This window comes from Halichoeres trimaculatus, unplaced genomic scaffold (assembly GCF_033239565.1).
Source record: "Halichoeres trimaculatus isolate MK-OKI-2021-1 unplaced genomic scaffold, fHalTri1.1 fHalTri1_scaffold_2, whole genome shotgun sequence".
NCBI lineage: Eukaryota > Metazoa > Chordata > Actinopteri > Labriformes > Labridae > Halichoeres > Halichoeres trimaculatus.
Genome location: NW_027437180.1, coordinates 14,551,474 through 14,576,702, shown reverse-complemented (window position 1 = coordinate 14,576,702; position 25,229 = coordinate 14,551,474). Strand labels below are relative to the sequence as shown.

The window sequence follows — 25,229 nt, the reverse complement described above, 5'->3', positions numbered from 1 at the left end:
TGGAAATGTAGAGCTGGATATTATTGACATTACAGCAGAAGCGAGGTCCATGACGTCATATGGCATGGCGTAGGGAAAAGCATGTAGAAGCATCGATCCTTGGGGGACACCATGTGGAACAGAGATGGGATTTGCACTTATTGATTTAGATGTATTGACATCTGTAGATATAGGATCTGAACCATTTATTTTAACAAACGCATGATTGCAGTTGTGAAAAGCTGCTGTAAGTTAAGTAATTTGAAATGTCGTCCATGGGTTTGAAGCACTTGTTTATGGTGGTAAACAGAGTGCAAGGTTTGGAGGAGCCATGCTGGTGATAAGGTGTTCTATATACAAACACAGAGGTAGATTGAGCAATGTCTTAATGATAGCCAGATGGTGGGTGAGAACAAGATCAGTGTGTGGGAGATTTATAATACTGAAGCCAATGGAACATACCAGATCAAGAATGTTTCAAAAATATTTCTTTCCACACATGTTGAGCTCTGAAAAACATCTTTGTCCACATGACACAAAAATGGTTGAAAATCCTCACATCAGTAGCATAACATAACATCATTAATCTTAAAATTACTGCTCTTGGTGTATGTGACATACACATAAGCAACTGAGCCGTGTATAGTTGCTTTAGTGTTTCCCAGTTTTTCTTTTTTTAATTTCTACACCAATACATTGAAATTTTACAAAAAAAATATCCATTGATGTAGCTATTTTTCAAAAACGTGCTTTCAGAGATGCAAAGTTCTGTTTGCAAGAAGATGGTCGGCCAAAATCCAGAGAAAAAGCTACGTTTTAAAAAGCACCAATGTGAGAGTTGAATCAAGCTTTAAATCAAAGTCTTCACAAAAAACCAACAACACAATCCTGTTTGAAAAATATTCGGGTATTTCCGTAACCTGACTCATATGCATTTTTCTTTTAGTTGAGATAGTAGGTTACAGGTTTGTATTACAAAATCAAGTTCAATTTATTGGGTTGAGGTGTTCTTGGATTAATCCTTTGACTTCAGCAGCCAACTTGATATTTCATGTGTGTTAACACACTGGAAATTGATTAATTTTCCTTCTTGCTGTGGCAGCACATAATACCAGACTGAGCCCCATTAACTTTAGCTGTCATTCTTAGGCCAGGAGAGCCCACTGCTCAGTCTGTCCTCATCATGGTCTGCAGTGCCTAAAGCACAGTCTTTACAACCAGCATGTGTGCTAAATTGTTGACCTTAGTGGACATTCCTGAAAACATTTAGACTAATTTTATTTGACTGCAAGGAGCAGCCTGTGAGCATGCAGACCCCCTGAGGCTCTAATTAGTTGTCAGAGATGAGAGAGGGGATCAGAAAAGGTTGCTGCCTTTCTTCTCTTAGCTGAACCAATGCAGAAAAGAAAACACAAGAGCCATCTCATTCTCCTCAGAGAGAAAATCAAAGTAGAGAAAAGTGTCCTGGGATCAAAAACAAAAAAACGTAAGCAAACTTTCTACCAGTTACACAAGTGACTTTTTCTTTACTGTACCAGGATGCAGTATTGCATTTGCTTAGCCCACATTTTCATGGAAACCATGTGATGTATTGCTCAGGAAGGGACTTTCACGATGTGAAAAGTTGTGATTTCTTCATGCTCTACGATTGGTAAGCAGACTCAAACTTAAGCTGAAGACACTGGAGACACTGAAGACACTGGATACTAAAAATCTGGGACATATCAGCCACATAAGTGTTTCTGTGGATTCTTAAAATGTTTTAAGCAGGTTTTTAACACTCTAAGGGACTGTGAGGACTTTCATGAAAAACTCTATCTTCTAGATGGGTCAGGCCAGGCAGGACAGGTCCATGTTGTCACTTCTTAGCTCACACCTGAGAACCAGCACGTCGTCCTCACCTCCTTCTCCTCACCTTGTGGGAAGACATCAGGCCTTACACCAGTTAGCATTGACATGCTACAGGCTGCTAACAGCTGAGTCCACATGTAAAGAATGCAGCCATGGTTACATGTAGGATCTCCAGAAAAACACAGGAGGAAAAAGTAGTAAAAAAAAATATCACTGAAGCCACAAAAGGTTTGGTGTCCATGACCAACAAATGAGCCATACAAAGTAACGATCCACTCCAAATACATAGATTACAAAAAAAAAGACAAAGAAACTACAAGATCAAAGATCAATTACATCAAAGTCTATGACAACACCATGGTAGCTGATGAAGTTTAGTAATAAGAAGAGAGACCTGTGTTTTTCTCTCCTGAAAATGATTTCTGTGATTAATTTTGTAGTGATGGTGGACACAGGAGCCTATCTGTCAGAAAGAAAAAGGCCAGAAGAGCAGAAGAAAGCCTAATAGGAGAGTGATAGAGCACAGGTTAAACAACAAGTTAAGTTGTTTGTGCTAATGTTCATTCCAACTCACAGTCAGCAGTTATTCTGCAGTGGTCTGTTCAAACTTGAGAGTCTATCAATAAAATGAAGAGTGATGTTATGTTAGCTCTGATTGGTAGAGATGACTGACAGGAGCACCGGTCTGATTTATATTACCCAGCGACAAAACTATGGTACAAACCGACAAAGTTTGCCAGCTGTCAGGTGAGCCTATGGATACATCGGAGCACCAGGCTGCCAGCAGTGCTTCATATAGCTGGCTACTAAACCATGGGACAACTTACAAAGTTTGCCTGCTGTCATGTTTCAAACAACAGTGCTACATAACTTTTAATGACACTAGTGAAATCTAAATAATAAAAAAAAGAAAAGAAAAAGGACACAGGTCACTCTCCTTTCAAATGGTCTACCAGTCAGGATCTCAACTTTTTCCATGGGAAATATGGCATCATTTCAAACAGAAACAAACAGGCTTCTGAAATTGTAAGATTTATCAACAGGAAGCTTTTTATTTTTACAACAAAGAAATTATCTTCCAAACACAATTATTTCCTTACATTTTGTGCTAAGTTTAGCTAGCCGAGGATTGTACTTATTTTTGGCTGTACTTTTTTGGATGTAAATTCACAGTAAATGTTTTGCTACTAGTTGCATCATTCCCACAGTCATTTACTTTATTACAGCGAAACTACAGCTTTGTACTGTAACTTTACAGTTGCTATGCCCATAGAATTGTTGACTCGTCATATTAAGTTGTGAATTGACTTGTGAATTTCTTTTTCTGTCGCTACACCTCTCATACGGACACGCTGGGCAGTGAGATATGATGTGAAATGTAGCAGAGGCTCGGTATTCAGAAGCTGCTGTGATTTTGACGCGCTCCCTTCAGGGTACAGTCTGTGGAAAAACAGGGCAGGGTCTCCAGAAGCTCGGGTTCAGTGATGCCCCACGAGGACAAAGGAAGGAGGTTCCACTCCTGTGGGTGGTAATTATCATGCTGCCGCGAGAGCAGAAAAGTTGCAGATTCCACCTCAAACTGCCACATCACACGATCCCGCTGTCCGACAGCGTGCAGCTCCTCAACATGCAGTTTGGATTTTTGGTGCTCGTACTGTTCTTCAAGTGTTGTTGGTGCGCCCCGCAGCAGACTTGTCATCCCGGAGACGCATTTTTAGGTGAGACCACACTATCAAAAATGGATTCTTCACTTAACAAAAACTAACGGGGTCTGTGACGAGTCACGAGTTGGAAATGTTCAAGACCAGAAGTTATTACGTATGATTGAGAGACGTTATGGTAGATTTAGCATACGTCCTGTACTTCCCAGAAAAAGATAGCCATATGTGCTTAAAAAGTCATTCTGGGTGACTGGTGAACTGTAAGATCTTAGCTCGTGAACACATCCAGCAGCTTTGTTTTTATATTTGCAGACTTGTTATGCAACTGGAAAATTGAGCAAGACATAATCTGCTAAAGTCATTGTACTTTCTTTTTTCGGGGAAATGTTACAGCCTTGTTCTGACAGTATAAACATCTGGGCTGCGCTCCCTGGTGTTGCTCCTCAGCATAGTTTTTTTCATTGTTTGTCTGTGTCCTCTCACAGGAAGATGCAGCAGCAATGTGGTAGAAGAAAAAGGTAAGTGGCTTAATTTAAGTTTCTTCAAAACAACTAATTTTATATTGGCTTTTCAATTAAAAAAAAACGTTCTTTTTAAATTAAAAGATTATCTCTGTGTATGAGTTATCATGGTGTGTTCTGTTCTCTACCTTATACAGCTACCTGTGTAGATCTGAACCTGGGCTACTGTAATGATATGGAGTACTCTAGGTGGGTTTCAGAGTGTGGTCTTGTTGTGGGCATGTCATTCAGTGCCAGCTGAAGTCTTCAATCCATTCTGAAAACATTCATCTTTTCTTCATTTTCTTTGACATCATGCAGTATTTTTAACCTCTTGTTTGAAAACGCTGCCCCTGCAGAACCATGTTTCCCAACATCCTGGGCCACAGGAGTCGTTCTGAGGCAGAGTCAGGGGCAGAGTACCTCCTCCTTAGTGTCATCCACGGCCTGCTCAACGGGGAGTGCTCCCCTGAGATTCGTCTGGTTGGCTGCTCAGTCCTTGCCTCACCCTGCCAGAATGACAAGATGATCAAACCCTGCCGCAGCACCTGTGAAGCACTGAAGAAGGACTGTTACCATGCCTTTGAAGCCATCGACATGGCTTGGCCTTATTTCTTGGACTGTGACCGCTTCTTTGCCAGTGACCAGGAGGGCTGCTTCGACCCACTTGCTGGCTTGAAAGGTAGAGGTGACACTGTTGTGTTGAATTTTTCCAACCAGATGCATACCTGTGCTCTTCGAAAAAATTACCTCACCTTTCTTTGCCTTCTCTTCCTTTGTAAATCACTTTTCCAGCCAGACAGGAGCTGGCAATGTCCAGCCTGTCTCCTGAAGAACCCAGTACAATCATCCAGTTCACCTACACCTCCAACTCTCAGATGTACAGTTTGTTAAAGAGAACAGCTGCTAAGTGCTCCCATATCTCAAACGTCTACAGTATTGGACGCTCCACAGAGGGCCGGGATCTGCTGGTTATTGAGTTCACAAACAACCCAGGACAGCATGAACTATGTGAGTAAGCATGGGCAGGGTTAATTCATTGAGCCTATAAATCTAATTGCCGTAGTATGGGTAGTTTGCGGTTCAATTGTCACGTTTTATTACTCTTTATCCAAAGATTAAAGATGAAGAGGCAATGGAAACAAGGTGTAACGACAAAGATAACAGACTGTTACCTTAAAATGTTGACGTGATGAAAAGTTTTGGTTTGCAATCTCCTCAACTCCCAGATAATACTAAGCAACGTTGGCATTCATTTGAAGTCTCGATAAACGTACCCACTTTAGGTCAATTTTCACTTCTTTTATAGCCCAGCTGTTCCTCCTTTCAAAGACCATGGCTGTTATGTTTTGGTTAACTACTCAAACAGTTGGGTTGTAGCTGCAGCACGCTACTGTGAACACAACCACAAAGAATGAATGCTAATGTTCCCATGGCTGGAGATGCTTTTTTATAGCATGCAATTTTCAAAAAGCGAAATGTCTGTATTGTGTTAACAGCACATTCCTCTAAAAGCTCATTCATACTGCCATAACCATGTTTGTCTCTGTCTGAAAACCTAGTGGAGCCAGAGGTGAAGCTGGTGGGGAATATACATGGCAATGAGGTGCTGGGCCGCCAGCTTCTCATCTACCTAGCCCAGTACCTGTGTTCAGAATACATTCTGGGAAACCCACGAATTCAGACCCTCATCAACACCACACGCATCCATCTTCTGGCCGCTATGAACCCAGATGGTTATGAGCTGGCCGCGTCAGAGGTAGAGGATAACAGTGACCCGGAGCTCAGCCACCAGGAAGTAAATACCGTTAACATAAAGAAAGACAAACTGCCATTATCCGTTTACATCCAACTTTCTATTTTATCTGCAACACTTCCTGCTTCTTTCATGTTGATAACATATTTACTAACTGCTCCTCCTAACATCATCTAACTGTATGTCTGTGTGCATGTGTTGCATGTTTTGATTGTACAACTCTGAATGTACATTGTATCACAAGACCTTCACGGGTATTTATCATATACAACACAACTTACAAAGAATTTTTTTTACCTATGAGTTATAGTCCGACAGACTGATTGCAGAGGTACAGGTGATTTACGAAGCTCTTATTGCAAACAGCCCCCCATTTTTTTTTCCATATGATACATTTCAAATGTATCAGCAAAGACACTATTAATTATAAACTCTGATTCTTCATTTTTTAAGCATTAATAAATATGCAACAGTAAACATTGGCATGGCATGGATACACAACTGATTTTTTCAGCTTTCCTCTGTTATAAACACATTATGACTTTGTCTTGGCATTCTGTTTGCTTCTTATACTCGGATATATGGTCCTGTCATTTATATGTTAACATTATAACCAAAGATAGTCCAACATTTTCATTCTTTAAATGTTTTAATATTCATACACTTTGATTAATACTCTCTCACTAATGTCAACACATCTTCTCTGATCACCAGTGTTGTTAGTCATCCATTCCTGCCTTGCTAAGTGGTAATTTTAACTCTCCGAGGTGTTTAAACCTGATTAAATCTTCCAGGGTCACTTGCTAAATGGTTGGACCAATGGACGGACCAATGCCCAGAATCTGGACCTCAACCGCAATTTTCCGGATCTAACCTCTGTATTTTACCGTAACCGCCGCAGCAGGCATTACCGCATTGACCACATCCCAATCCCTGACTCTTACTGGTTTAGCAAGGTAGGAGAATAACTTTCATTCATCTGATTTTGGAAAACATTTTACATTAAATACTCAAATTCAGCCTGAATCCAAATATAGTCCAATTCTGTCTTTGGACGGTAGGTGGCACCAGAGACCTATGCAGTGATGAAATGGACCAGGTCACTGCCTTTTGTTCAGTCAGCCAGTCTTCACGGAGGGGAACTGGTTGTGTCTTATCCCTTTGACTTTTCCAGACACCCACACGAAGAGAGGATGTTCTCACCCACTCCAGATGAGCAGGTAGGGAAGGAGAGTGGAGGATAGAGTTCATGGTTGAAGAATAAGAAGAGTTTTACAGTTTTTAACATCACTCAAAATAAAGTAAGCAAAATAATCTCCCCTTGGTAAGGTCTTTAAGCAGCTGGCACGCACCTACGCAGACGCCCATGCCACCATGTCAAACAATGACACTGAAAGGTGTGGAGCCTCTTTTTACCGGACCCGGGGTATCATCAACGGGGCGCTATGGTACAGTTTTGCTGGTGGTAAGATATTAAACACTTGAAGCTACAGAAAGAACCTTGAAATGGGTGATAATATCTATCTGTTATTTCTGTTTCTGAGTATCAGTTTATTTTGTCTCTTCCTTGCAGGTATGTCAGACTTCAACTACTTGCATACAAACTGCCTGGAGATCACAGTGGAGCTTGGCTGTGATAAATTCCCCTCAGAGGCAGAGCTTTACCCAGAATGGAAGAGGAATAAGGAAGCTCTGCTAAGTTTTCTCGAGTCTGTGCGTTTCTTTTCATTTGAGAAAAAAAACAATATCTATTAAGCATGCACATTAGAGTGCAGCATCTATGTAAATGAATAAAATCAAACGAAGTAATAAGCAATAGAAACGTTGAGGCTATCGTTCTTTTTTGTCCACGAACAGGTTCATCGGGGGATAAAGGGAGTAGTGAAGGATGTTGATGGAAATGGAATTAAAGGTGCAACTGTGTCTGTCAGAGGGATCAGGAAAGATGTCACCACAGGTAAACTCACACACACTCAAACAGTTTCAGAGACATTTAGCTCATACATCATTTTAAATGTAAATGCTATGTGTTTTCATCATTTACAACCTGGTTAGGTCCAGGCTAAATTCAGCCATTAAACCATCAGGGTTTAAATTTAGTGTTGAGTCTTTCAGTTGATAATGTCCAGTCAATCTCAGTGGGCAGGTGAGATCCCCTGCTGAGATAATTTGATTAGAACCATTTTGAACTTAATTGTTATTCAACAATAAAGCCACGGACTGAAGCTGTGATGGCCAGTATCTATATCTGGAGCTTCAGGCTCTGTTGAATCAGCTTTTTCAAAGACAGCCATTGAAATGGTGTCTTACATCAGAGTCATCTAGAGCTGTTAAATCCTGCTCTCTGCCTTCTTATGAGCTGAGGCAGCAGAATCAAACTGAGATAGCCAGTTTTTTTATGATTATATATTTTTGTTTTGGCAACCATAACAATTCATACAATACATCCATGCTAAAATCTCCATAATGCCCGTCAATGTATATAAATGTCTTATTCATTGACTACATTCAGTTCTCAAAACCACAAATAGAGACAAAAAAAGAAGAGGGAAGAGTTCTGTAAACATGAGTACGGCAAGGTAGAGAGCTAAGTGCGCGTTAGTGGAACAAACACTATATATATATGTGTGTGTGTGTGTGTGTGTGTGTGTGTGTGTGTATGTCTATATACACATATATACGCCAGTTTTCTTTTTAACTGATCCTGGGGTTATGTCTAGCTGGGAAGTTCATTCACACCTTACCTTCGTTTTAATTTAGAATCTGATTAATATTTCTTTTCTTTATAAAAGTTACAAGTTGGATGTTTTATTCTTCTCACTAAGAAAATGCATTATTAATTCAGTCCATTTTAGTCTTAAATAAAACTTAGTCGTATGCCATGAATACATTTTGATCAGGGTATGTTGTAACCATTGGTTTCACAAATATACAAACAGGCAGATACCAGATGAGAATTGAATGTTTGGTTTTCAGGGTTCTGATGATGTTTTACAATGTTACACAGATTTATGATTGTTAAATGTTGTTAATAGAGACTGGTTAAACATATTAGTTTGAAGAACTGAGCATTTTTTGTGCTTTAATTTTAAGGCTAAGAAAACTATTATACTATTAGTCACTAATAGCTAGAAGCAGTGTTTGGGGTTTTTTAACTTGTGTGTGGTCATCATTTATCCTCCTTACTTACTAAATTTCTACCAAAGCTGAAAGTGGGGACTACTGGAGGCTCCTGAACCCTGGTACTCACATCCTGACAGCCACAGCTAAAGGTTATTCCCGGGTCAGTAAGAGGGTCCACCTTCCACACCACATGACCAAAGCCGGACGCGTTGACTTCATCCTGGAGAAGGTTTGCTGTTTTTCTATATTGTCTCTTTCACAAATACTCTCATATCTTATGATAAATTCCTACCCACGAAGCTACCAGTTTGGCGCTCAGGTCCCTCCATATTCCACGTCCACTGACCAAAAAAAATAAATCCACAGGAGATCTCGTCAGTTTTGTCTGTCGGCTTACTGAATACAAATATTACAAAAAATACAGATTCCTTAAATAATTTCACATTAAGTGGTAAATGAGACAAAACATAAGAAAAGCAACCAAGGGGTGAAAAAACTGTGTCGTTCCACTCTGGAAAGTTCTGATCATTGGCTTCAAAACTGTACAATGGTAAATGGGGGAGTCACACGGTTTACTCATACAGTCTATGGTCTGGACGAGCTTATTTTGTTGTTATTCATTTTTTAAAATTTGTCTCTGCCTCTTTACTGCATCTTCCTCTACCCCCCTTCCAACCCTATGACAGTCAAGGCAGGTAGTGGTCTAACATGAGCAATGTTTGCAACAACAATTTTCTAAACCTCTTGTGAATCGTCTTGGATTTAGCCTTACAGATTTCACTGAAGGAAAATAAGCTTTTCAGAGAAAATTTGTTATTAAAACATAAAGCTGTGTTAACTTTTTTTAGTGACTAATCAAATTTATGTTGTGATGCACCAGCCCTAATTTTGACTTTTTGCTGAGTTGAATCAACACAGTATTGTAATATGATTTCTTAAAGCAATAAGGTTTGGTCAACATAGCCAGGGATTTGTCCAATCAAACTCTGACACTCTGTTTGTTTTTACCTGTTTTTTTTGTTAGTGCACAGAATCTATGGAGAAATAGGGGCATCAACATGTGTTTGGGTTACTGTCCCTAAAAGTAATAACATGGGGTCTGTCTTAAGCTGGGATTCGATGCCAGGGGAAGGGGCAACGTTGCACAATCATTTTGTGAATCACGCACTAATGTAGAATTAATCCACACAACATTAGGCTATGAGTATTTTTTAAAGGGTCTGTTGAAGAGTTTCAGGTTTGTCATTTTTTTGTCCTCTCATTCAGAAATCATTTTATTCACTCTGCTTAGGTTCCCGTGGAGCCTGATATTGATGACCACCTCTTCCCAACTGTAGACTCGTGGGATCGTTTCGACCCCTACAACCAGTTTGCAAGCTACAGTGACCAACACGCAGATAGTGGAGGGGTAGAGCAACAGGAGAAACCCTGGTGGTGGAACTACTTCTCCCAGTCAGCCATGTCACCTCCACAGTGGTTGCTTCGAAACGTCTAGCTGCAGTACAGATCAGAGAATTCCCAGCATACAGATTGGTGAAAGACAGCCCCACAAAAGTCCCACTTCTTCTTTCATTGACTACTATTCAGCAGCAGCTACGGCACTGAATTCACCCATACAAAATGAGTTTTAGTGCTTTCTGGACAGAAATGAATAGGTATCTGTCCAGCCATGCAAAGGGAAATTATTCTTTACTGTGTGTGCAAAGATTTTGACTGAAACTGCTTCACGCTGCATGCCATTTGTCACTTGATAAATATGTAACCACTTGAAAACAAATAAGAGATGCCTCAAAATAGTATATTTTGAAGAAATTTAAAGTGAAAAAATAGCATGCACTTATTTGAACACTGAAACAACAACACATCAAATTTACTTTGGCTGTATACAAAATCTGTGAACACATAAAAGAGTTTCATCAACTCTTATTTAAAAAAAAACATTACTGTATAAGAAGCAACATTTTATTACCATAAAAGGCCTGTAACAGCATCTTACAGTTCACACTACACTTATGAGTGAATTAGCAGCTAGCTTGGGTCAATTTTCAAGTGTACAACTGTTTGCTTTGTTGGTCACAAGCATAAAAATAAAAACTTTTACTTTTGCATTTTTTTTAAATCACTTTCAGAAATCATTACTGTTGGAACAAGTGTTAATGATCGGGAGTCCATTCGTTAACGACCGGAAGTTATTTTACCTTCATTGTTTCAACCATCACAATGACAGGCAATGGATTGTACTTGAGGTAGTTTTTTTTTAATTCAGTTATTCCACAAGTAAAATACGCTTATTGATATTTCAGCAGGAGGCTTCAGTGTAATTGGGCTAAGTTGAAAGCCAAGAGAGTCTAACGTTCAAGGGGTATTACATTTTTTTGAACAGTGGTGGATGAAATGTGTGTCACCAGCCACAATTGCTGATTAGCTTAGTCCTCTGAATGAGAAACTGCTGTGAAGTACAGCACACAAGCTGAGTGAGTCTGCCACAAAATTTAGCTCATTTATAGAGACTCTGACCCAAGTGTCTTAGTTTAAGTGAACACTTAACTGAGAAATGTCTCAGCCTCTCACTTTACCATCAATAAGCCCATTTGTTTTTTGCACTAGATGCAGACCCATCATGTTTCTGCTTTTCCTCATGCATCTCACTGATGTAAGATGTATCATTTTCATCTCTGATTTATGCCTGGACACAATAATGTTCATTGAGTTTTTTATTCCAGCTCAGACCTTCCCTCCAGCAGCCAACTGGAAAGGGGAAAGGGATGGATGGAGAATGCAATGCAAGTCTTAGGCACAAGCTGATAGCCAGCCTCACTGTGAGGAAAATAATATACAAAGAAACAATACAACAAACAACAGTCAACAGTTGATTTAATAAAATAATGAAGGGAACAAAAAGCTGAACAACAGAGTCCAGTCAGAGTACCAAACCAGCATAGTAATCCAAATGTAAATCATAAACTGAAGCAGGAGAGGACAACCTCAGGAGCACAAGAACTCATCAAAACAGAGTAAACCAACAGGACCAAACAGTTAAAGTGAGCTAAAAAAAATATATATATATAGAAACATTAAGAAAAAATGGAAACAATAATAATATAGGTAAAAATAGACCAAATGGAACAATTAGATAAGACAGACACATGGAACAAGATGACTAACACCTGGTAAAGATTGTCCTCTTGTTGTATATCTCGTTTTTAATTTCTTAATCAAACCACAAATCCAAGACCTCTGGTGAACTGGAGGCTGTGGCTCATTAGAAATGAGCTAAGTTTCAGGAATGCTGCGGAAGCTGTTTTTTGACGATGTGTTGGCAGCAGGTCATAAAAAAGAGGTACTCTGCTAAGTACTTAAGACACTTGTAAAGGAGTGCTGATTAATTTCAAGACTTTAGATGTTATTAGAAGTTAATTTTTGGGGTCAAATTTGAGAAACAGTTGCAAATGTTAGTTGTGCTGAGCTGTTGAGATTGCTCTCAATTGATTTATCAGAAACAACTGAACATTTTTAAATGCAGCTTAAAAATTTTCGGTATTGTGTGGGTTGAATAATGCTGCATGCAACTGTTGGCATTAGTCTAATTATCTAGAGAGCTAAATGTAATTTTTTTTTCCTCTTTTTTTTGTGAAGGCAGCTAGATATGAAAACAGAAATTCACCGATCATAAATTTAAAGTATTGTGTTTGATGTATATGACTTTTTATTACATAACTGTTGAAAATATAGCAAAATAAAAAGGGCAGCTCAGGTTTTTCACGAAACACAACATTGGTAGCCTATTGACTTAGATGTATCATAATGTAAAAGTTTGGACTAAAGTGGTAAAAAAAAAATCAAGAAGCATGCCCACACACGTGTGTATCAGAACTTACAGGCCTGTGTGCGTGTCCAGCTCTGTGCTGATTGCAAAAGACTTCAGATGAGGATCAACACTTTGAAACTTAAACCATGACCTAAGGGCTGAGAAGGGTGAAAGTAAAAAGATTCAGTGAAAAATGGGGAAGGAAAAGAGGGGGAGACATGGATTGCATGAGACTGAAACAGAAACTAATCAGAAAAGACGTAAAAAGGACAAAATAAAATCCAGAGAAGTTTAAAGGAGATTTAAATCTGATAATATTTAATAAATAGACTCAACATACTTGAAACCATGTCTTTTTGAGTATATCTAAGAAAAGTGAATTCACAACCTTAAATGATTCGCTCTCAAAACAATCTGTGACTAATTTAGCTGTCTGCTGCCAAGGAGCCAGGCAGGCGTAAGGGGATACCCCATCCAACACTCTGCCCTCGCTGGCTGAGACAGTGGACCATCTGGATAGCCCCACAGGGCTGGATTTGGGTCAGGGGGGAGTGATCACTATAGTTTAAACTGACATATCTGTTTTACTCACACATGCACCCTCACTCCAGGTAAGTGTGTGTAAACAGAGCAACACTGCATCAGTAAGGATATGTCCTTTGGCCTTAGGTGTAGGATATCAACACTCTTGGGCCTCTTGAGGTGTGTTTATGTGTGTGCGTTTGTGAATGAGTGTTAAATAATACATCACAGTTTCTGGCATGTTGGCCCGAGTGCTACAAAGACAAAAAAAAGCTGCAATAAATATGACTGGACTGGAAAGTAACACTTTGGAAAGTCTTGCTGACATTTATCCTGATAAATTTGATTTCCCTCACATGAAATGTCTGGACATTAATCATCATCATGATCCCCTCTACCTTTCAAATGTTCTTCTTTCCAATGATCATTTTACAAATGTAACACCAAATTAATTCCATAGAAGGAAAGGGGGGTTGAAAAAAGACAGTGGAGCATGTGTTGGGTCATCAGTACATCTAAATAAAGAAGAATTAGTGAATTTAGAGAATGTGGAGGAATTTCTGGTCCTGAACATGTTTTTTTTTTTTTTTTTAAGCTAGGACTGAAATGTTACATGATAGTTTAGATTTGAAATGTTTAATAATGATGTTACAACAAAGTCAATATTACTGTCTGTAATAAAACCCTAGCACATAAAAAACCCGCTGGACTTGGACATGACTGCACATAAAGTAAACAAAACTTAGCTGATTTAATATTTGTGGTTGGGGGTAATGGTTTTTAATGTAGCAAACATATTCCAATGCAGAAAGTGTGTTTCTTTTAGAAATGCATGCTGCCTCAAGAAATCCTTGCTATATTATTAGGAAAAGGAGAAGCTGAGCAAAACTAAAAACAGCCACCCAAATAAACAAAAACAAAATCACATAACTCTAGAGTGTTTTGGAATGCATTGAACATTATTTTAATAAAATTAACAAGAGCTTCATAAAACAGAAACATATTATTAGCAGAACTATCTTTGATTCCCTTTTTATTTATTTTTTGTAGAAAGCTCTTTCCTGTTGAGGATTGCTCTTACATGTATACACAAACTGGAAAATAAATTTCTGGGCCAGGTTGCTTAGAAGCAACTTTGTGAAACTTGGTTTTTAAGTATTGAGAGGTTTCAGACACCTTTTCTTTGCTGGTTTATTTACCTAACATTTCCCTGTCAACTTGTTCAGTTTCCTCCATTAGGTGATTTACCAATTCCTCTTCTCTTCAAAGGTGGAGACCTAATATTGCAAGAAATCTTTGAGTTTACATATCGCTTACTTAATTGTAAGAGTAAATTATTTAAGACAATAATTTATTCCCATCCCTTCAAGGCCAACTCACAAGTGCAAGTTTTTTTTTCTCTTCTGAAACCTCAAGATGCCAAGAAAGGACCACTTCTATTTTCTATTTTTGTTAATTATTTGCATCAATAATACTAGGATGTTTTTTTTTCTCATCTCCATGCCAATGAAACTGTGCCAATAATATGTATCTATTACAGAGCCAAAATCGTTTACAGTCTGGTTCAAACTCCCAAAACTAGCTCCACATAACAAACTAACCAGCAAGGTGATGGTTGCTTTGCATTAATTATTCATATTTCCCAAATTACATCTTTATTTTGAAGTAATGTTCACTCTGACTTTCTGGGACTTTAGATTGGCCTTTACCAAAGGAAATAAGTGGGTAAGGACCATTATTCTTGCACCAACATTTGGTAACGAACATGTCGGGCAGACATTGTGACATCACAGGTGAAACGCTTATATTAAGTTATTCTCATGGTTTGTTCGTTACTTGCTCGTATGGGCTCTACTTGTTACAAACTCTGAGTTGCTTGGAAGCTTCTAGACCATGAAGTATTTCCTTTCTGCTATTTCACACCATTAACACCATCCCCTGCCTACCACAACCTCACACCATCACCAGAGCATAAATATTTCAACCTCCCAATCTATATTCATTATAAAACATTTGCCCAGTGTGGTGTGTAGTTGTGAGGACACAGGGTTTTTATTTATTCATCTCACTTATTTATAATTCTTTTCCTTGGGGGTGAAATGTTGGTTTCTATCCATCTGTGCTGATTGCTGGCAATTACAGAGCACTTAGAGCCTCCACTAAACTGGCTCGGGGATGAGGTGGGGGCTTTGTACTTAAAAGATCCATTTGCTTCACGACTAAGATGTTTGTTTGCTCTTTTTGTAATAAAGTAAAATAGTTGTCTCCACAATTACAGCAAACACAATATTTTACAGTGAAAGTCAAATATATCATCATTACTGAAATAATGAAGATTTTCTTTTCAGTATTTGCAGGACTTTTATTTAACTGTCATAGCAATGTCTTTTGTCTTCATAAGTGAGGAGCCTGACCAGTGGTTCCTGAAGTGAGGGTAAGGTCCCCTCTTGGGGGTCGCAAAATCCTGATAGGGGTCTCACAAATGTATCCAACTGAAATACTTTTTAAAATCACCTATTTCATTCATGATAGTAAAAATGTTTACAAAAACAGGGGTTACATTTCAGATAGAATTATGCAATTAGAAAATGATCAGTGTTTCAATTTTTTTTTGTTACCACAAGACCCAAAGCTGACTACGCCAGGATACCAAACTTTACATTTGCAGCACATAAATTTAGGAAATTTAATTTTAACCCATTAGCTTAATTAAGTATCTTGGGCCTTCATATGTTGATTTTTGTCTGTTTTTGGATCGGCCTGATTGTGTATTTCCACGGCAAGGAGTTGCTAGTCTTTGGCTTAGTTATTTAGGGGGTTATGAGCTGAAAAGTTTAACTTCTTCCTACTCCTTTTTGAGCATCTAGATCTGTAACACATGTAGGTTGTTGCTGCAGTCTTCGTTTTCTTTTAATTTTAGTATGCATGTGTTTGTTTATGGTGACGACCTATTTTCCGTTTCCTTTGCCTGTTTGAAATAAAAAAAAATTCATTCATTCATTCAAAAGTTTGGGAAGCCCTGAGCTTAACTACACACACACACACACACACACACACACACACACACACACACACACACACACACACACACACACACACACACACACACACACACACACACACACAAATGGGAAGGAAATACAGGAGAACAGGCTAAAACAAGAGACAAGGTGAGTACAGAGTACCAAAATCAAACAAGAAACTCGAGGAACTGAAATGAAAACAACTTAACTCATCTAAAATGTAAAATTGAGTTAAAAAAGTGCTTCATCTCGGCCCACTCTCTCCTTCAAAATAAACTGATACAACAGTGGAGAGCATCAACATGAATGTGGACATGAATGTGGATTTAATTGACTAATCTAACTGATCTAATTCAGGTTTTAAATATATATGGGAAACAGCCTTTACAAACTCAAACACAAGGGAACCTGTCTATTCATAATGACAATAAATGCCTGTTACTTCAGTTTATGATTACTGCATCCTATCTGCACAAAGTTAAACTTAACCAGACATGCTGGGTCAAGGTATGTTCAGATAACTTGCTGTAATGAAACAGGATACATGGGCATTAAATGACAATACTTACAAGTAGGGATGTCCCGATATTACATTTTCACTTTCGATATGATACCAATACTGCAGCATTGAGAATTGGCCGATACCGATATTAATCGGAAACGATATCAGCATTGAACATGCATACTTTTATTACTTATTCTGTCATGTTAGAAAAGACTTGATTAAGTGATTTTATTCAAACAAAGAACAGTAGTCAGCAACAGTAGGTATGAGGAAAAACTGACCCATTTATCATTAACCAGTGGGTAACAGAAATTTTAACATTAAACATAAACAATACTAATTATTGAATAAAATAAAGAATAAATTAGAAGACCCAGAAAATAACCTAAATAAATCAAATAAAAACAGCAGGAGCAGAGTCTGGAATGGACTGCTTATATCAGATTTTAGATGCATTCCGATACGATACCGATATTTGTTTTTTTGCCGATATCGGACCGATATCCGATATTAATAACGGTCTGGGACACCTCTACTCACAAGTAATACAAAACAAGAGCACTCACTCAAAAACAACACAGTGATCACTGAATAATTGTGACAACCATTACAAGACTGTAACTAATGACTGTAAAAGACAGAAAGAATATAGAAAAGATATGAAACACAAGGTAAGGACTAAAGCTGCAGGCAGCATTTAACAGGCTGATGCAGCTTTGCGCACATCAGGGTGGGGTGCACGTCAGGCTGCTAAGGACAAAGAACAAACTTTCTCTGCAACCTTTAGCTTTTGAATAATATCACCTCATTCTTCACGTCACAGAGCATCCTAATAGTCTAAATGCTGCTCAGAGGCTGACAAGCACTCCTATTCTGTCATGTGCATTAATACATTTATGTAATGTATAAACATCAAAACACATTTCAACATGCCCTTTACTTTAAGAAAGTTGTACATTAGCAAAGGGCAGAGAAATTAACGGCTGGTTTTAATGACACCACTGGGGTTGGGAGTGGAAAGAAAAGTTAGGAGACCCTGTGAGCTGTCTGTGTTGTTAATGGATGTTCATTGACTGTCAGTATGAAACCACTTCAGTACTCCATGTCTGCAAAATGTGGAGCATGTTGTCTCATGTTATGGACAAGTGTTAGTCCCTCCTGTGTTGTGCTCAAGTGCACCCACCCCACCAACGGAGATAAACCCCAGCTTCCTGTCCGTCTCTTCCTTTGTCTTCCTTCATACTTCGATCTTACCTATTGATTGGCCTTTAATGTGTTTTCAGCGGTAGATTAATGGCACATTACCCTGATAAGGGTGTCTGAGGGGACAGGATGTGAGGGAGTGTGAGGGAGACAATGCTTTTTAATTGATATATAATTAGTGTGCTTGTGGGCCTTAGAGTAGGCTGTAATAAAACAAGTTAATATTTGGATAATGTGACACAAAGGAAAGAGACTGATTCAGATTCAAATTATGTGACCGCTTGTGTATCAACTCTAAGTAAAAATAAGACCTTTTTTTATTATTTGTGTAAACAATTATTCAGTAATTTTAAAAAAACTAAAAAATTTTAAATGAAATTTTCTTTTCCACAAACATACACTCTCATATCATTTTTTACACCTCATATTTACTTTATCACACAGGTCACTTCAACCGTTTGAGACTTGGTACCTTTCATTTTGTTTTCAGTGTTACTAATGTCAAATGGGACGGGATACCCCAATGACTGTTTCATATAATGACTTTTATCTCATTCTTGGATCTGCTGCACAAAAGCAGAATTCATCCTATGGCAAAAATCTGTTGCATGTTTGTCAATGCAGGATATAGAAATCCATGAAAGCCAAATCCAAGTTTTTTAGGTTAGTGTGTGTCCAAGGTTTCCTTAAAGAAGTAAACCAAAAGGTCAGTCACAGATTTACTGATGCAATAAAGAAAAGAAAGAAAGATGAAATTCACTTTTCACAGACAATAAACAAATTAACACCACTCACAAAAAAGAAGTGTTACACTTTTGGGTGAAATTTATGATTTATTTAATTAAAAATCAGAAAGTTCATACTACAGTGACATTATATCATAAAAGAAGGAGGTAACACTTTACTTTAGAGGTCCGCAAATTTCCTTGCACTTAGATAATAATTATACAAAGTTTTTTCTTATTTTTTTTTTAATACCCCCAAAATTTCATGAGAATTTGGTGAAAATTAGCACATAACTTCTGGACAGATTCTGTTTTGCAGTTCGCCTGTACTCACAGTGTCTATCTCAATCAAATAAATAATGAGAAATGTTTCTTGTTGTTTTGAAGAGCTGAGAGAGAACCAGGAGGGGATCACATAGGATACAAATTTAAGCCCCTGGAGTCGAGGGCCCCTGCACATGTGGGGGCCCCTAGGCTGCAGCCTATGTGAGCCTGTGCATTAATCCACTCCTGGTCACGACTGTCTCAGTACTAACTATGGATGTTTTATAGAGTTCCCCATAAAAAGTGGCTGTGAGCACTATTCAGTAAAACCAGTGTTTTTCCGGGATAGACTTCATTTCCCATGAGCTGTTGCACCCACTGTCATGAGGACATGAGTCTTGTTAGTTCTGAAGCACATGAATGGAGAGCAGATCTCCTTTTTGACACTACTTTTTTTGATCAAGACAACTTTTACAACATTCAAGCAACAAGGTTATGTATTTATTAACAATCCCATGATGGTATTATTTGAAATGTGACAACAAGCAAACTCTGTAAACTCAGTTTGTAGCATAGTTTAGAAGCCATCTATATTTAGCGCTACTCAAAGCCTCATACTCTAAGGCACATCTGCAAAGTGAAACATTGTGAATCCTGGTTTTACCAGTGCTTATCTACCAACTCCAACCTCACCAAGCAGAGCTAACGTAACCTCACTCTTCATTTTATTCATTGACTCTTAGTTTTGAACAGACCACTGCAGAATAACTGACTGTGGGTTGGAAAGAACATTATTCCAAACAGTTTAACCCGTGTTTTAACCCGTGCTCTATCACTCTCCTGTTTGCTCTTCTGTCTTGAAAAACACAGATCTCTCTTCTCAGTGCTAAACTCTGCTGGCCAGCGAGATGTTACCAGAGAGACTTTGGTGTGGTGTAACTCAATCTTGTCCTGCATGACCCAATCAGGAAGTTGAGAAATAGCATTTAGAAATAATTGATTTTGTTGCTGATAATATCATTTTAAATCCTGGATCACGATCAGGCGTGGATATCTAAAGATGTTTTTAAAGATCATTTATAAAGCCCTCACAGGGACTTAAAGTACAGAAGAAGAAAAAAAGCAGGATGTGAACCTGGATGTAGAATTAAAAAAAAAACACAGAGGAAACTTGACCAGAAAATCCTAAAATTAGAGAAAAAGACATTAGTTCTCTGCACAGTGACTGTAACACAATGTATCTTTATAGTTTGTTTGCTTGTTTTGAAGACACAGCTAGAATTTTCAAGGTCTTAAGCTCAATGTGTTTCTTTGTAAAGTGTTGCCCTCAAAGTTGGAAGAAAATGTTATCTACCTTGCAAAATTAAAGGACCTGCAAAGCTTAACTGTGACTTAATTTCTCCTGTGATATGTTTGGAAGAGACTGATCTCTAGAGTTTTGAGAAAATAAACAAATTCACATCGTCACAATCATTTCATCAGAGGAGACAGAAAATATTGTATTCTAGCCTTTGTGGTCCACAGTGATTTGCAGCACACCACATAGTTATTCAGTAACGTGAGACTAATTTAGGAAGATGATACAATTTTGAAACCTTAGCATAAGCGTTGTGTCATCAATGCCAAATAACACAGAAAAACACATGTCTTTGGGAGTTTTCTTTATATAAAAAAGAAATGAACAGAATTAAGTAACAATGAACTGGTTTTCTGTTGTTACCAGCAATAAAGGATTCCTCGTCTGCTGCAGCCAGGGAAGGTGGTGAAGATGGGTACTAGTGCAAGTACACATTTTTGACTATGAGGCAAATAGGGATTTTACAAACCATCTGTGAGACGGTTGAGGGTGTGGTTCTCCACTGGCTATCAGCTGTGTGTGTCAATGTCAATGTCAGCTTTATTTATATAGTACATTTAAAACAGCCAGTGGCCTACCAAAGTGCTTTAACAGTAAAAAGGCAGAAACAATAAAAATTATAAAACAATAAAACTCAAAAATTTAAAGCATAAAACATATAAAGAATAAAACAACAATATAGATATATAAAAAAGACTCAATAAAAGTGTCTATCCTACACCAAAAGCCAAAGTGAACAAGTGAGTCTTTAGAAGAGTTTTAAGAGAGGAACGGCTGTTTGCAGTCCATACAGCTGAAAGGTTTCAGTATTGAGTTTTAAGGTCCAGCAGATGCAGACAATCCATAACTCTGGCATTGGTAAAGTCACCCAGGAAAACCAAAGGGCAAGTCATCGTGAAGGAATAAAGAAACTTGAATGAGACGGTCTATATATCCATCAACACAAACTTCAGTCAAGAGTTAACTGAATGATAGTGTGTGGTTTTTAAAAGCAGGCCAAACGAATAAGGCAAATGTAAAGAACAGCATGAAATAACTGAAAAACACATTTATATCTGATTTGGGGACAATTAACAATGAACAAGGCACTGATGTTAGTCAAGCCTGTTCAACGGACCAGGCTCACTGAGCTGATAATACACCACTCAGCCAAAACATTATGACCCTGGACAGGTAAAGGTGTATACCATTGATTATCAATTATACTGTCAAAAGTCAGTGCATGGGTTATATTGGGCAGCAGGTGGGCTTTTTTTTTTTATTTTGTAGTCTTGCTGAGGTGAACTTGACAGTTAGATGACTGGGTCTGAGTTTAGGAACAACTGCCGCTCTTGTGAGGTGTTCCTGGTCTTCAGAGGTCAGTATAGGCTACCTACCAAAAGTAATCCAAGAAGGAGAAACCAGTTAGGCTCTGACAGGATCATGAGTGGTCGAGGCTTACTGTGCGGAGTAAAGCCTGGCCTGTAAGGACCGCTCCAACAGCTCCAACAGCTCCAACAGCTCCAACAGCTCCAACAGCTCCAACAGCTCCAACAGCTCCAACAACTACTTGAGCTCATGTTGTTATTGTAGTGGGATGCATGAGTCAATGACTCTGTAAGGAGTAGTGTTCACTTTCAGTCTGAGATTATATCTACAGGATTTTTTTTTTAAAGTGATTATGTTCACATCCATAGATGGACAACCATTCGATCCCACTCGTGTCTACAGGCAATGTAAAAGGACTAATCAACCTAGTGAGCATGTTTTTGGATTGTTAATACTCTTCCAATGCTTTACCAATACCAGTGACTAATAATGGTATTCTAAAATTCTCCCAGAGGAACAGAAACTATATTTTTTCTGATTTTATCTGATCAAAAAAAACAAAAAAACAAAAACAGAATGCAGCCAATGTATTTTAAGAAAAGTGATAATTTAATCCAGGTAACACAGTTATGGTTTATAAGGAGTAAACGAAAATCGTAAGGGCACTGCAATTTTCCCAGTGAACATTTGTATTCCTACTTACATCAATTATTTTTCTTTTGCAAAGTTAAAACTTAAAAAAATTAATTTAATTAAAAATTATACTTTTTAAAAGTGCTTTTTCTGCAATAAGTCTGTTATTATAGCAAAATGTCCATGATGCCCAGAGCAATATTTATTAAAAAAAAAAAAAAGAAGAAAGAAAGAAAACTTAAATATTGATTTTACTCTGTAACAAATACTTCACAGGGAGATTTTAGAATGGCAAATGGGATAAATTATAAAGAATTATTTAAAAAAAACAAAACGAAAAACACATGCTTAATCATGGGGTAAAAAATCTGTTACATTTATTAAAACACATATGATTCCACGAGTTAAAAATGGTGTCAAACAAATGCATGCTAACTCTTAAAGGACATGTAATTCCTAGGTGGCTTAATGTGCTGGAAGTTGAAAAGTCTGTAGTAATAATAATAATAATAATAATAATAATAATAATAATAATAATAATAATAATAATAATAATAATAATAAACAATTAATAATAAATTGTTAATACCATGTCACGGATACATGGAAACAATTAAATGATGACATCTGCCTCGCTGCTTTTTCTTTTAAAAAGCTTTATGTAACAAGGTAATTGTCAAACCTGTGTAAAACACAACAACTTACTAGAAATCAGTTAGGCCAAAAATGCTATTGCAATTTTTAAATAATAGACTTTTTTGACTGGAGAACTTAAGGCCGCTGTCTGGTCCACGTTGTCTCAAATCAAATGATTGGAGTTCTCAAATCCTTGAAATAAAAACAAAAATAACTAAACGTAATTAATCCCAGTCTTTACAGGCTGAAGTTGCCTAAGTGCTGGCGTTTGAAAAGCAGAGATAAGGCGTGCTACTCCCGGGGTAAACGACGGGCAGAGGCACTGGCAGCAGGCACCTCCCGAGCAGGTTGCCCTCTTTGAACAAAGCCTGGAGCTGACCCACGATGGGCTCTCCCATCTCGGGAAAAACAGGAATATGTGCGTCAATTTCGGTTGATATCTGTCGTTTTAGTTTGTTCCTGCGGTTCTGAAACCAAATTTTCACCTGGGTCTCTGTCAGCTGAAGGGAACTGGCGAGACAGGCGCGCTCTGCGCTGTTCAGATAGCGTTTCATGTCGAAAGTAGACTCCAACTGGAAAATCTGTCTCTTGGAAAAAATGGTGCGCGTTTTCTTTCTTCTGATCAGTTTACTGTTTTTATCAAGGCTGCAGATGTTGTTCGGATCCTGGGCCTGGGTGGTGGTGGAGCAGCTTCTGTCACAGCTGCTGTCCCTGCTCCTGGAGCGCTCCTCCGTCCCCTCTCGGTGGCTTGTGATGACTGTTTCTGCTTTGCTGTGTTTCTTGTTGAACTCTACAAATAAAATAAAATTGAAATTATTCTGCTTCAGTAACGTCTCAGTTGCCATGATACTTATGTCTTTGCTCGGGAATGAATCTTCTTACCCGGCTCTTCAAGCTTGCTGCCCCGGTCCTGGCTCGGCGTGACTTTGTGCTCCCTGTGGTTGAAATCGTGTTTTCTCGCCTCAGTGACCGTGTCATCCTGCTGTCCAGCTAACAGACAACCATCACACTTTCTCCCGCTGGACTTGAGATTCAGGATGTTATCAATTGTGAATTTCAGAGAGGCGGCGGGTCGACACAGGTGATCCACTTTATTCATATTCTCCAAAGCTGAATCCTCTTTCCACCACCTTCCTGACTCCCCACGCCGTGCAGTGCCGGGACGTTAGTGACTATAACATCTCATAGCTTGATGCTGCACACACCAGTGCTCTGCTACACATTGTTGAGCTGGCGATGCTCTGCACACACCGCCACAGCAGCACAGACCAGGTGATGACTTTGTCCATTGGTGGCTGGTACAGAGAAGCGTCTGAAACGGGCCAATAAAAGCGAGGGGAGGACGGATGAAAGCGATAAAGTGACCCGCCCTCTCCTTATCCCTCACTCTACAGGCCTCTGCTGTAAAATGTATTAAATCCACATACTTTACTGCTGTTTTTTTTGTTTGTTTGTTTGTTTGAAAATGAAAAATTATATAAATTTGATTGCTGTCCACAATCTAGGCAGGTTCTTTTTATGACCACTTGGGCGTCCTTTTTTTCTATGGAAAAAGTAAACTTGGTTAGCTTGTGTGCCTGTATGGTGTTTGAGCAATTTAAAACCACCATTTCTTTAAACAGAGAATAGCCTAATATTCCAGATTTTTCTATTTTGAGCGCAGGAAGCACAATTCTGATGTAGCCTATATGTTCCGGTACCCTAAATTATGTTACAGAAGTTACAGTTTTTCCATGATCCGGTACCTACCACATTTTTTTAATTTTATTGATTCTTTTTTTTTTTTTTTTTTTTTTTTTTTTTTTTTTACATAGTTTAAAGTGCACACGGGATTTGATATTTTTAATCATTTAGGTAGGCTACAGTAGCAAAATGTGAAAAACAGCAGCAGGATTTCCACTACATTTTAGTTTATTCCAAAGATCCTTTTTTCAAAAATGTTTTACCACCTGAAACGTCAAAATTTTGCACTTATGATGCAAAATTCATATGGCGGAAGTTATTAAGCAACTCCCAGAGTTTTTGTTAGCCACAAAGATTCTATATTTCAAATACAAGGTGCAAGACAAGAACTTAAAAATAAACATATGGTGCAATAACGTACAGTGGCTAAAAGGCAGATTTAGAAAACCGAAAATAGTTTGAATAAAAAAAACTCTTCCTGGCACTAAATCCTGAGGCCCAACCAAATTTGCACAGCTAGAACTAAGGGAACACTTATAGCGAAATAGATATAATAATAATAATAATAATAATAATAATAATAATAATAATAATAATAATAATAATAATAATAATAATACAAGTTTTTTAAACAGTAGATTTTTTAGGCTTAAATCCCCAGAAAGAATGATCAAGTATTGAGTTAAGAACAT

The 25,229-nt window shown here is 38.1% G+C and overlaps 2 protein-coding genes across 3 annotated transcripts in view; one reads left to right on the top strand and one right to left on the bottom strand.

Annotated features, from left to right (window-relative positions):
- Positions 1-9,254, bottom strand: part of sclt1 (sodium channel and clathrin linker 1) — a 39,341-nt gene extending 30,087 nt beyond the window's left edge. For both annotated transcript variants that reach the window (XM_074695805.1, XM_074695829.1), the window contains exon 1: positions 9,250-9,254. The gene's annotated coding sequence lies outside the window, so the exon portion shown is untranslated. The remainder of the gene's footprint in view (positions 1-9,249) is intronic.
- LOC141808993 (carboxypeptidase Z-like) lies at positions 2,146-10,902 on the top strand. The gene is made up of 13 exons (XM_074695786.1): positions 2,146-3,548; positions 3,977-4,009; positions 4,150-4,201; positions 4,351-4,673; positions 4,787-5,002; positions 5,554-5,789; positions 6,542-6,703; positions 6,809-6,967; positions 7,077-7,212; positions 7,321-7,460; positions 7,605-7,704; positions 8,954-9,099; positions 10,162-10,902. Exons 1-13 carry the CDS (start codon positions 3,368-3,370, stop codon positions 10,363-10,365), a joined length of 2,088 nt encoding a protein of 695 aa, XP_074551887.1. The 5' UTR covers positions 2,146-3,367; the 3' UTR covers positions 10,366-10,902.
- The last annotated feature ends 14,327 nt before the right edge of the window (positions 10,903-25,229 follow it).